This window comes from Mustela lutreola, chromosome 6 (assembly GCF_030435805.1).
Source record: "Mustela lutreola isolate mMusLut2 chromosome 6, mMusLut2.pri, whole genome shotgun sequence".
Classification (NCBI taxonomy): domain Eukaryota; kingdom Metazoa; phylum Chordata; class Mammalia; order Carnivora; family Mustelidae; genus Mustela; species Mustela lutreola.
Genome location: NC_081295.1, coordinates 5,017,026 through 5,030,852, shown reverse-complemented (window position 1 = coordinate 5,030,852; position 13,827 = coordinate 5,017,026). Strand labels below are relative to the sequence as shown.

At 35.2% G+C, this 13,827-nt stretch overlaps 1 protein-coding gene across 7 annotated transcripts in view; it reads left to right on the top strand.

Annotated features, from left to right (window-relative positions):
* QKI (QKI, KH domain containing RNA binding) overlaps nucleotides 1–13,827 on the top strand; it is a 159,850-nt gene that overhangs the window by 107,766 nt on the left and 38,257 nt on the right. For all 7 annotated transcript variants that reach the window (XR_009354437.1, XM_059176585.1, XM_059176582.1 and 4 more), the window contains exon 4: nucleotides 2,574–2,717. Coding sequence is in view for 6 of the 7 variants with exons in the window: in XM_059176585.1 (XP_059032568.1) it covers nucleotides 2,574–2,717 (144 nt within the window). In the remaining variant the exon portion in view is untranslated. The remainder of the gene's footprint in view (nucleotides 1–2,573; nucleotides 2,718–13,827) is intronic.

Below are 13,827 nucleotides of genomic sequence, written 5' to 3'. Positions count from 1 at the left end.
CTTTTTGGGTGGATGTTTACTATTCTTTTAAGTGTTCTTGGCCTTTGTTCTGGGACAGTTAAAAACACTTTTCGTCCTTTTAGGCCTTGCTTTTAAGATTTATTTAGGCGGTACCAGAACATGGTCAGACCAGGTTTAATTACTTCGCATTACTGAGGCAAGACCTTCTGTTCATTTTACCCAATGTCTGTGCATCATGAAGTCTTCCAGTCTGGCTGTCTGTGAGGACCCAGCGCTTCAGCCTTGAATCCTGTGGCTGATACCAGCCTCTGGTATCTTCTCTCCCACACGTGCACTGACTAGTGTTCAAGAGTGTTTGAGTGGACCTTGTGCAGATCTCTAGAATTCACTCAGTAGAGTTCCTTCTAGGCCTCTTCTCTGAACTCTAGTGAGTTGGTCTTCCTGGATCTTTAGGTTAGTCAGGCTAACCCTGAAAGGCAGCTGGCACTGTTCCCTGGGCTGCAGCCTTGGAGACTCCCACGCTAGAGAGCTGAGGTAATCCTGGGGTCGACTTCATTGATTTGCCATCTCTCAGCCTCACTGTCTTCATTACCTGATATTCACAGGCTTGAGACCTGGCATTTCTTATGTTTTGCTTTTTTTGTTGTTGTTGGTTTTTGTTGTTGTTATTTCAGGCAGGAGAGAGAGTCTTGTTCATGTTATTTTTATCTTGGCTGGAAGCAGAAGTCCCTTATTCATGAATATAGGCATACTTTTTTAGGTTCGTCAAAAAATATAAGTCATTTTATTAGGTCTGTCTACCAAAATAAAAAAATACAAATTCTGGTGGAAAAGAAAATTAACATTTTAATAAAAATTAAAATCCGTATTTAAAAATTGATTTTCTTGCCACAGTAGAGGTATGTGTATATACATTTTACGTTCTTTGGCATACAGAGAACCCTAAGGTTGTCAAATTTTAACTTATTGATGCCCTAGTTTCTTATTTTTTCATGGTGTCTGTCCCCTAAGCAAAAGGAAACACTTAATAAGATTTTTTATTAAATAGTTACTTCCAAACAACCTCATTAGTACTTATATCAAAAAAACTTAAAGTGAAAAATAAATTTTATTGATAATTTAATTTTTATTCACATCATTTATTAATGGGATCTCTATTTTTCTTGGGCACCATTCAGATTAGCAAACATTAGGATAATATTAACAGAGAAAAACAGGGGAAACATAATACTTGACAATAAACTATATTTCCATCCTTATTGGCTAAGGTCCATATATTTTCCCTAGCATGAGCTCTGCAAACATGTAAGTTTTATGCCAGTTTTTATCTCCTTTGATTGGAATCTCAGATTTTATTTTTTTAAATTTATTTTATTTAAATCCAATTAATTAACATACAGTATAGTGTTAGTTTCAGAGGTAGAGTTCAGGGATTCATCAGTTGCATATAATACCCAGTGCTCATTATATCCGCTTGCCCTCCTTAATGTCCATCACCCAGTTACTCCATCCCAGAATCTCACAATTTAGTAAATAGTGACATTGAAGAGGAAAGTACAACCAGACTTACTATCTGTTACTTATATATGGTATCTTGCACTAAGCCAGGTACTTTCATACATACTTTATTTTTACTTATTTATAAATTTATATTCTTATTTTTTATTTTTAAAAATTAGTTACAAATTATATATTACTTATGTGTATATAATATATATAATTTATGTGTTTATGTATTATATCTAAAACGAAAAACAAGAAGTAATTCTGAAATTCTGAAAGGAAAATGTAGCCAACCCTACTTCAAAACCTCCCTGTAGCTTGACTGTGTTTCCAAACTGGGGTATCCCTCACTAAGTGATATGAAGACATCAAGGAAATGAAACATTGATGTTTCTATTACACTAGCATTTTTGAGTTGATAAAAATAAGTGACCTTATAGTTCACTGTTTTTAATGCAAGGTCTGTTGAAAACATATATTTCTTGTAGTGATATAATGAAATGTTTCCATAATTACTACTTGATACACTTAAGCAGAATTTCTCTTACACAGTAATGTCTATGTGCAAAATACTTGTCCTAATCTTGGATTCAGCCAGTGTTATTAAAAGTAGTTGTACAGAAATGGAGAGATCACTGAATTTGAGAATGAAAATGTTGGTTCAGCTCCTAAATTGACATGTTCTTAGCTATGTGACCTTGACAGCTGACATAAGTTAGCGTTCATGACCTGTTTACCCCATAAATAAAATATGGAAGAAATAATATGCTTTTCATGATCACCCAAGGATGACTCCATAAGTTTCTTAGTACATATGAACACTGCAGGGGATCTGATAGTCTTGTTTATTACTGTTGTATCTTTAGTTTAGCATCAAGTTCCATGCTTGGCACATGTAGGTGTTCAATAAATATTTGTTGAATTCACAGTCATTTGACCCCACAGTCTCACACCCAGCCTTTTTATGAGGAAAATAATTAAAAAGGTTTATAATGTCATCATAGCAGAATGATCAAACATAGCCTAAATAATAGGCAACAGGTTAGTATTATGAAAGATAAACTCTCTTGGAGAAGAAAAATCAGTAATGTGTTTTGTAAATTTTTTAGGAGGAGCAGAACAGAGGCAAGCCTAATTGGGAGCATCTCAATGAAGATTTACATGTACTGATCACTGTGGAAGATGCTCAAAACAGAGCAGAAATCAAACTGAAGAGAGCCGTTGAGGAAGTGAAGAAATTACTGGTACCTGCAGTAAGTAGTAATTTCCAAATCTTGGGGCCCAACCCCTTTTTCCATATAATTTTTTAAAATTACTGTAATGTTTATATTAATAAAGAAAAGGTTATTTATTTTTTAGAAATTTCATTTAACCACAAAACATAAAAATAATTTTAAACTCATTTACTACACTGTAGTGGGCAAACAAAGACATTGCTCAAATCCTAAAATGGGAAAGCCTGTTTACTTTGGGGGAAGGAAATGTTGAGAGGGGAACAAACTCAGTTAGCGTCCTACTTCTCAAAGGTAGTCTTTTTATTGCATCACTCTGGTATAGGGTAAGAAAGGTCCATTATCAAGGTGATGAAAGCTTTTATTATTTATTTATTTATTTATTTATTTATTTTTTGAGGGGGAAGCAATTTCTCACTCTAAGCAGGTAATGAGTATACAGAAAAGTCTGAACAACTAGTATTTACGTTGGAGGGCCTGTGTTAGTAGGAGCACATTGTTTGAGTTGCCTGTGGGTTCCAAGTACCTGCCTGGCATCATTGTCTCTCCAATAGAAAGATTCATGATCCATAGTGAAATTTTCCCATGTTACGATAAAATTTATGATAAAATTTTCTTTTAGAGAAAATTGCTGAAGCATCAGATACCATTCTGAGCACTTTTCACACGTCAACTCATTTAATGTTTTTTCTAAGATACTGAAAGTATTAAAGTTCATATTTAGGGATCTTAGATTAAACACTGAAAGTAATTTTGGGGGGGTGACTTCTCATAAAGAAGTGACCCAAACGCCTTTGTTGTCATCCTCTCCCTTACATCCTCTGTTTCCCTCCCCCCACCCCCCTCCTTTTGATCTTTTCCTCATTATTACATAACCCTTTAGTAACTCCTCATTTAGACATGATGATTGCACTCAATTCCAGGGTATTATCTTTTTCAATGGAAAATGAAAAATAAGTTACTATTTTCAAAGGCATTTAAAATGTGTGTGTGTGTGTGTGTGTGTGTGTATTTTGGTAAAAATGATACGAGTGTAGACCCTAATTTTTCTGTTGAAAAAAACTAGGAATACTTTTAATATTCTATCAAACAAAAATTTATTGACATTTACATAAATGAGTATGGTGTCAGTTGTTCTTTATTCCCTAGATAATCTGTTCTGTAAATAAATTTGCAAGCTATAAACATTTTCCATTTACTGGATAAAATTAACTACTTGGAAGAAAAACATTTCATTTAAATCTTGTTCAATAGGTCTTATAAACAAACAGGTTTAATCATGAACTAAAATACTTAGTTGTGTACTATTAAACCATATAGTCTTCCTCCTTTTCCTTAATAATTGTGCAGTTTTGAAAAGCTATATGGAAAAGGGCATTTTTCTAAGTATATTGGACTATTAGTTCCATGATCAGAAAGTTATCTAATATTACTTATTGCTCTATATCACTGAATATGCTCAGCTCACTAATACTAAGTACTTAAGGTCACCTAATATAGCAAATAGATCAGTTGTCTGATGATTAAAACTCTTCCTGACCTATTACTTTATTCCAGCCATTCTGTGAACTACTTTAGTTCTTAAAGTTATTAACCTGGGAAAGAGCATCATTTTAGAAGCGGTGTTAGTAACTAGCTATATGTCTTTCAGAAAGTTCGTATATTTCTGTTTCCTTGTTTACGGAATGAGAATTGTAGTAAATGACTTCAAAAGGACCGTTTTTGGTTTTAAAGTTGTCTTTGAATAGACAACAGAATAAGTAGTAGTAGATAAAAAATGGCAGAAGCTTTTTAAAAAATTCATACAATTTATATTTTAAAGGAAAAGAGCACTTTTGATGATAAATCTATCTCCTATGGAAGTACTTTTAGGATTGTTATCACCACCTCTGAAGGAATAAAACTTTCTTAGAATTACAAATTTTAGACTAAAAATACTTGCAGGTATGGGTTCAATAAAGTGATTTAACCTTGTAGCAATTTCTTAATCTTACCATTTTGTCAGCTATGCTTATTGTAACATGGCTCCTATGCTTGGGAATTTGTTTTCATTAAACTCAACATTACTGTACATTTCTAGTGATGGTGCCCTAATAAGCAGAGGTTTAAACAAAAGAGAAGCTTTATAGTCCTGAACTATCAAGTGATTTAGGTTTTTACTTTTAAGTTGTTGGGAGACAGAATACATCATATTTGAGAGCTGACTTCTGGATTTGAATCCCGTCTTTGTAGCTCTTTCTGTCTGTCTCCCTTTTCTCATCTCTGAGATTGGAACTTCACTGAACTCTCATGTGGTTATTGTGAAGTTAGGTAATACACGGAGCATGCTTGGCATATCGCCTACCACATAACTGTTTCATTAAAGCTTGCTGTGGCTTCTTGATGCTGTCTCAATATTACTGTTTTATGATTGTATATGTTTGCATACTGTTCTTTCCAAGTGCTGATTATAAAATGAATGCATTAATTCAGAATTGGAGAAAAATACAAGTTCCTTCTGAATTCATTATTCTTTTTAAGTAAATTGGTTTGACCCTTATAAAAAAAAAATCACTGTGAAGCTCCTTATAAAACCCTTTAGTTTATTGTTGCTTAAATATTTTCAGAACAGTAGTTTTGGATTGAAAATGTGGACTCATCTTGATCTTCTGAAAAGAATTCACATATAAATTCGCATATAAATTGGTTAATTCTGATTTATTTTTTCCTGTTCATGTAAAAGTTAAAAAGGGAAGTGGAGACTAGCATTTGTTTTGGAATGTATTATTTAAGATGTCCTCTTATTAGGTTCAGAATTGCAGAAAAAAATTATTGCCCCAGCTCAGTTGGTTCAAAGGGCTGTCAGAATCACTACATAAAAGATAGTACATTTCTTAATCAGCATTTTGTCTCACCTGCGTGTCCCTCCAGTGAGCTGCCAATAGATCTTACTTAATTTATTCTTATATTACATGAAAACTTTTTTCAGCATTTCTGTGGTCTTCATGTCTCAGAATTTATCTTGAGAATAGTGATACTCAAAATTCTGTTGACCATTCACTCTCAGTGCTTACTTAACATGTCCATTAACAGGAACTTTTGCCTTTCCTGTTTCTTCAATATTCTGCATATGACTTGGAATCTCTAGGTGTTATCAGGTGTCCAGAAAAACACCAGATTCAGTCACGTTAACTTCCTGTATCCCTCAAATGTGCCCATGTCCTTTTGTTCTCATTTTCTTTACCTTTGTTTCAAGCTAGAGTTACCCAAAACCCCAGAGCCAGAATCCATGCTTGCAGTTTGGGACCCACAAACATTGCGGTCTGTTCATAACCTTCCCATGCTTAAAAAAGCCTCTTGTTGGTTCCTTCTCACTCCAAGAGGAGAATGGAGAATTCTTTAACATGGCTTTACAGTTGCTTCATGATTTGTCATAGGTTATCTTTCAGGCTTCATTTTTCACTCTCCCCCCAAACATAAAGTACACACACACACATGCCACACTATACCCATAGATTGAACCATTCTGTATTTATTTGATTTCTTGAAACTTTAGTTTTCTCACTTCTGGGCCTTTGAATTCATTCAGTAATTGTTCATTGAGTGCATTTACTGTGTCAGCTGTTGAAGATACAGAGTAAAATAAAGCTGACTAACAAAGTATCTACCATCTTGAAGCTTACCTTCTGGTGGGGGGGATGGGGCAGCTTGGATTACAGACAATAAGCAAAAATAAATATAAACTATATTAGGTTGTGCTAAAATGTGAAGGAAAATAAAGCAAGAAATCAAGAGCTGTGGATTAAGGAAGTACTATTTTGTATGAGATAATTAGAGAATGCCTCTTCAAGGTGACATTTGGGAAAACAACCTGATTGAAATACAGTGCAATCATTTGGATATCCAAGGGGTTTCCAAGCAAAGAGAACAAAAGTGTGATAACCCAGAGATATTTTTGAGGTGTGTCATAGGGGTCCAGTGAGGAGCTTAGGGAACAGGTAGGAGGATAGGAGGAAGTGGGGGAGATGGCAGGTTACAGAGGCCTTTAGGCCATGATAAGAATATTAGATTTTAGTCTGACATGAGAAGCTATTTGGAGGAGTTTAAGAGAGGAATAACATAGTCTAATTTGTATTTTCAAGGATCATTCTGAAAAGAGAACACACTTTGAGGGTGATGGAGAAAGTAGAGATGCCAAGGCACAAGCATTTGTATTTCATAAATGAGGTAAAAGTGCCATGGACTAGTATTGAAGGGGTTGAGTGGTAGTAGATTGGAGGTTTATTTTCAGGGTAAAGCTAGCAGGAATTTCAGTGGATTGGGTGTTGTGTATGTGTGAAGACTTCAAGGTTTTTACCCTGAGCAATTGGATTTGTTTCCTGTTTATACTGTTAGGGGAGCAGGTTTGAGAGGGAAGTCAAGAAATTGGGTTGGGAAATGTAAACATTGAGATCCCGAATGTTAAATGGGCATTTGGTTAAACAGTCAGGTTGAGAAGATGGGACTAGAACATGTCAATTTTGAGGTTGTCATCATACCAAAAGCTTTTAGAGCCAGGAGGCTAGATGCTGTCATCTAAGAATTGGATAAAGGTGAAGAATAGGCTGGGGACTCAGCTCCTGGTACTTCACCATAGAGAGATTAGGAAAAGAGGAGGATCTAGCAAAGGAGACGGGAGAGGAGCTGTTGAGGTTGAAGGAAAACCAGGAACGTGGAGTCCTAGAAGCAAGGTGAAGGAGTTTGTTGCTGAAGGTTGTTCATTTAAGATAAGAATTGGGAGTTAATCACTGGATTTGGCAAGTAGTGGTCATTGGTGATCTCACTGATTGATTTTTTTTTTTTTTCCTTGAATGTTGGGTTTATATCCTTTTTTTTTTTTTTTTTTTTTTTTTTTTTCTATTTATTTGACAGAGAGAGACACAGCGAGAGAGGGAGAGAACACAAGCAGGAAGAGTGGGAGAGGGAGAAGCAGGCTTCCTTCTGAGCAGGGAGCCTGATGCGGGCTTGATCCCAGGACACTGGGATCGTGACCCCAGCCGAAGGCAGACGACTGAGCCCCCCAGTTTGTTGGGTTTAAAAAGCCTAATAGGTTTGGGTTCAAGAAACTGGGGGACAAGAGGAAAAGGAGCTGGAATTTTTTCACCTAAGAGTCTATCATTTACGTAAATGATTCTTTCAGTACTGTTGGCCTTGCAGTTCTTTTATTGCTTCACTGTCTGTCATCTTTTTCTCCATGCTATATCAGCTTCCCACTCCACACTGGCTCCTTGGGTCTTTTGGGGGCACCTCCCTAAACATACAATAGCAGAATGTCCAGCAGTAAACCATTTCCTTCTCTTCATTGAGAAGATGCTGCATAAATTTGGCAAGAAGGATACTTAACTTGTGCATATACTTGTAGGATAAATCTCTTGAAGTAGCATTATTAGGTTAAAGGGTAAGTGCATTTAAATTTTTTTTTAAAGATTTTATTTATTTGAGAGATAGGGTACTATGTGGGGGAGGCAGGGCAGAGGGAGAGGGAGAAACAGACTCCCCGCTGAACAGAGAGCCTGATGCAGGGCTCCATCCCAGGACCTGAGATGACAACTTGAACCAAAAGCAGATGCCTAACCAACTGAATCACCCAGGCGTTTAAAATTTTAATACATAATTCATAAATTGCCTTCAAGAAAATATTTACCAATTTACTTTCCTGCCAGTTTACATGAAAGTGACTATTTCCCAGCACAGTCTGAATCCTGGGTATTGACCAAAGTCCTAAATCTTTGCTCTCCTAGTAGTTTAAAAAATGTGAATAGAATAATTCTCATGGTTCTTATAAATGTTTGGTTTTAAAGTTTTTATATTAAGTGGCTGTGTGATATTACAGATATTTTTCTAACAAAATGTATGTGTTTTTACCTTTATGTTCATATCTTGAACAGGAACACGCAGTCCCTAGTTTCCTATTGTTTCTATGGAGAATATGATTCTGATTACATTTTTATTCACAATAAATCTGTAGCTAAAGTATGGAATTGTCTTTGTGTTATTTCAGTATAAATGTTTCTTACCTAACCATGTAGACTAAGTTGATTCTTGGGAAGAAATAGATGTAGTAAGAGTTTCATGTATTTTAATGTGGGGTTTTTTTTTGCCCATTTTGTTTAATGTCATATAGCAAAAGATCTATCCCTGGCTTGAGGGACCCGGGGGAGGAAGGAAATGGAGAGGAGAGACTTTCTGCTTTATCTGAACTTTCATAATGAAATGTAATAAATAATTGATTTGTATCCCGCATCTGCTGATTTCTAAGATTTAATAAGTCTGGGTAAAGACTGTACCTATACTCAGTGTGACAGGGTTCGAATTTTCCAAAGATTTGGGTGATTTTAATGTGTCCCCATTAATTCACATAACACTACATGTAACTAACTGTTTAGTAAACCAGGATTTACTAAAGGGTTCAAACCCTTCAAATTCAAATTGGGTTTCAAAACAACCTTATGAAGTAGGTCCTCACCACCCCCCCCTCAATTTTTGTGAAAAGCACATGGACTCAGAGAAATCTTAGTATCATTAGAGTACTTGGTAATTTTTTTTTTTTTTAATTCTTATTTCATTGCAAAGGTAAAGAGTTGAGATGACTCATACTTAATTCATTAGTAGAATCTGATAGCATTTTACCTAGGGAACTTGTTTACTTTGGAAAAATACCATTTTTATTTCAGATGTTTCTTTGATTTTGGTGGTCAGTTTATTTAAATCTCTTTTGTTTCTTAAATCACAAATCAAACCGTGCATAATTGGGGAAGAATAATTTCTCTCGTTATATATAAAGTTTTTATCTGACAAGTGTAAGTCTGTTACCACTAAATATCTACTAAATATATCTTTTTATTTTTAGTCTGTTCTGTTGTTTGAATCCTCACTTTCACAAATCTGAACTATACTCCTTCAGATTTTTGAGGTCTTCAGTATGCTGTTACAATTACAATGTGACATTTTGTGAAAATTTAAACTATACTCACTGATAAAAAGATTATAGAAGTGTCCTAATTTTGCGGACTATAATATAAATACATTTTTTGTATAAAATATATATCTATATATATAAATATAAAAATATGTATATAAATAAATACAAATATAAATCTACCTTCAGAGTATTTCTTAAGCACATGTATTCCTGCCACCCATTTGAAGTAATCTTTCTCCCCACTGGTAGTTTTACTCCGTTTAATTCTCTCATAAGTTAGAAAGAGTGATTTTGAAAACATCCGTAAATCTTATTAAAGACGTGACTTGCCCTTTCAATTAGATTAAAATTCAAGCTCCATATTGGCTTCAGGGGAGCTGCTATTTGGTATGAAACTGTTGTGTGGCGTGGGGGACTCACTTGTAAACAGGTGGTTGTGAAAACACACAAAGTCAAAGAAGAAAAATGTTAATGAAATAATTTTAGGATTTTGGAAAGCTCCATGTGACTATAAATTTTAATTTCCACATATATTATTCTTTTCTTTCTAAGTTATTTTGTAAATGGGAGAAAAAACTTTGAAGTACAAGGATGGAGTCAGAGGAAATGACAGGAGCAAAGAAAAAATAAATCACTTTTTCTACAATGATTATGCGGAGATCCTCAGACTGACTAGTAGAATTTTGCTAAATGTGCAGGTAGAATGTTAAGGAAGGGTTTTATAGGAAGGAACTGTGTGTTGTGACATGCTTTAATACAGTGATATCCTTCTTATTTTAAGTATACACTATAAGGAAATTAGTGTTATGGGATTATTTAGGGATTTGGGATTTCTGGTTTTATATAACTGTTTTATTATATAAGTTAACTGAGTAGGGAAAAAAACTAGTGTTCTTGATATGGAATTTTACATATGGTTAATTTACTAATTTTTGCTTAATATTTATTTAAAACAGGTTGTTGATTGTTTTTGTTTGGTGGTAGAACTTATTGCAAAGTGGCACTATTACTTGCTTTTCTACAAATTTTTGGATCTTCAACTGAAATTGTGTGATAAGTTACTAATTTAATATAGCCTTTATGATGAGTTATTATTTTGTAGTTAAATTATATTTTAAGTAGATTATTTAGTTCTTACATATGTAAACCTTAGGGTTTTAAACATATGTTGAACTTCTTTATTATAATTAGGAAGCTTTCTTCAGGTGACATTTTAATGCTTATTCTTACACACATTGTAAATTCTCACTTTTTCTATGATCCCTTCAAAGTAAACTGGACTATTAAATTTCTTGGCTGAATTTCTTCTTAAAGTCTTAGGATTTACCTAATATGCATATATAAGTATATAGGATTCTGTGAACTATGAAATAATGACTTCTTACCTTACATATTTTCAAATCACTTTAACATATATTTGATTCTTAGAGAAAGCTTGTGTGTTAAATTACTCATTTACCAATTCTGTCATCAGATGTTTTCATTTTCCTTTATAATTACTATAGTGATACTGTAATATGTTATAAATTTCCGTTGATTTTTGCCTTTTTTAAAACAGTAAACTTGTTCATAATTAATTTGGTTTTGATATGCTCATGTACGTATTAGGACATGAGCATAGGTCATAGATTAGTTATTGTCTACTATTTTAAGGATTCAAGCTTTTAGTGTGGGATGGGTAAGACCATTGGAAGGCTTTGAAGAGAGAGGAAATGACAATATCTGATTAGTATCTTTCAAGATTACTTGACCTGCTGTGTTAAAGGAAAGAGTAAAGGAGTAGAAGAAAGGAAGCTCTCACGGGAGCCTGCAAATTTTGGCCCGTGGGCCAAATCCATCCTCCCACCTGCGTTTGAGTAATGCATGAGCTAAGAATGGTGTTTGTATTTTTTAACAGCTGGGGGAAAACCAGAAGGAGAATACTTTATGAAATGTGAAAATTGTATGAAATTCAATTTTTATTATCCATTTAAAAGTTTCCTTGACTGTTGGGAATGCAAGTTGTTGCAGCCGCTTTGGAAAACAGTGTGGAGATTCCTCTAAAAATTTAAAATAGAGCTACCTATGACCCAGCAATTGCATGCCTGGGTATTTACCCCAAAGATACAGATATAGTGAAAAGAAGGGCCATATGTACCCCAGTGTTAATAGCAGCAGTTCCCCAATAGCCAAACTGTAGAAAGAGCTGAGATGCCCTTCAGCAGATGAATGGATAAAGAAGATGTGGTCCGTATATACAATGGAATATTACTCAGCCATCAGAAAGGATGAATACCCAACTTCTGCATCAATATGGATGGGACTGGAGAAGATTATGCTGAGTGACATAAGTCAAGTAGAGGAAGTCAGTTATCATATGGTTTTACTTACTTGTGGAACATAAGGAATAAATGGAGGACACTAGGAAAAGGAAGGAAAAGTCAAGGAGGAGAAATTGGAGGGGAGAGAAATCATGAAAGACTGTGGACTCTTGAGAAACAAACTGAGGGTTTTAGAGGGGAGAGGGTGGAGGGATGGGTGGTGGTGGGTATTAAGGAGGGCACGGATTGCCTGGAGCACTGGGTGTCAAACAGTGAATCTTGGAACACCACATCAAAAACTAATGATGTACGGTGACTAGCATATCACAATTAAATAAATTTTTGTTGAAACACAGCCATGCTTACTCATTAGTATATTGTCTCTGGCTGCTTTTGCACTTCAGTAGTAAGTTGAGTAACTGCAGTAGAGATCACATACCCAGAAAAGGCATTTATTGTCTGTCTCGTACAGAAAAAGTTTGCCAATTCATGGACTGTTGAATTAATCCGCATGAGAGGTAGTGATGAGTTGGGCCAAGATAGCTATAGAAGTGAAGCATGGTCTGATTCTGAGCATATTTTTAAAGTGAAGCTTGCAGTTTTGCTAATGGATTATCTTTGGGATGTTAGAAAGCAAGGATTGTAGACAGAAGAACTGGAAGGATGTATCGGTATGACCTTGATAAAGAAGACTGCGTAGGAACAGACTTTGAAGAGGTTATCAGGAGCTCAGTTTTGTACCTCATAAGTTTGAGGTAATAGTTGGCTGCCCAAGTGCAGCTGTCCTAGTATTCTTTTCAGATTAACAAATACTTCTAACAGGTTGACCGTGTTCTACGGCATTAGGATACAGAAAATTACTTAGGGCAAGATCCTTAATATGCAGGGCAATGCCATTTTCCGTAACTGTATTCCATGAGACACTTTTCATAGGTATTCTAGGTAAAGAAAGCCTTTAATATGCTAGTAAGTATTGTGAAGCACTGGTAGGAACCATTTCCAAATTTAATGGACCATCTTTTTTTTTTTTTTTTTTTTTTTGCTGGGAGTGCATTCCCATCTAGTGTTCTAGAGATACATGCTTAAGAAATAATACGGCAACTCATGGGTCCAATTTAAATACAGTTGAGCTGTTTTTCAATGCTGAGGAATAATCATTTTGAAGACTCGAAGGAAAGGAACTTAAGGGTTTTTTTTTTCCCCCATTTCTTATTACACATAAATTAAAACACATTCATTTGAAGTATACAGTTAAGGGTTTCGAAAACTGTATACCACAGTCACGATTTCCTTCACCCGCTGCATCAATTTACTACTTCCTCTTGCTGCCTTCAGGCAACCACTGGGGTTAGTTCCCCCCACCCCCTTTTTTTTTTTTTTTTTAAAGATTTTTTTTTTTTTTAAAGATTTTATTTATTTATTTGACAGAGAGAGACCACAAGTAGGCAGAGAGGCAGGCAGAGAGAGAGAGGAGGAAGCAGGCTCCCTGCTGAGCAGAGAGCCCGATGCGGGACTCAATCCCAGGACCCTGAGATCATGACCTGAGCCGAAGGCAGCGGCTTAACCCACTGAGCCACCCAGGCGCCCCCCCACCCCCTTTTAATGATCTCAAAATTTTCCCCAACTTTATTGACATATGATTAACCAATAAAAATGACATATATTTAGGTTGTACAGTGTGATTTTTTTAAAAGTGTGCATGATGATTCAATATACGTATACATACTGAAATGGTTATCAGAATGATTATAACACATCCCTCACCCACCTCATATTTATTTTTGTGTGTGTGTGGTCAGAACACTTAAGATCTCCTCTCAGCAAATTATAAGTAAATAGTAAAGTTAATGGCAGTCACCATGCTGTACTTAAGTTCTGTAGAACCTACTGC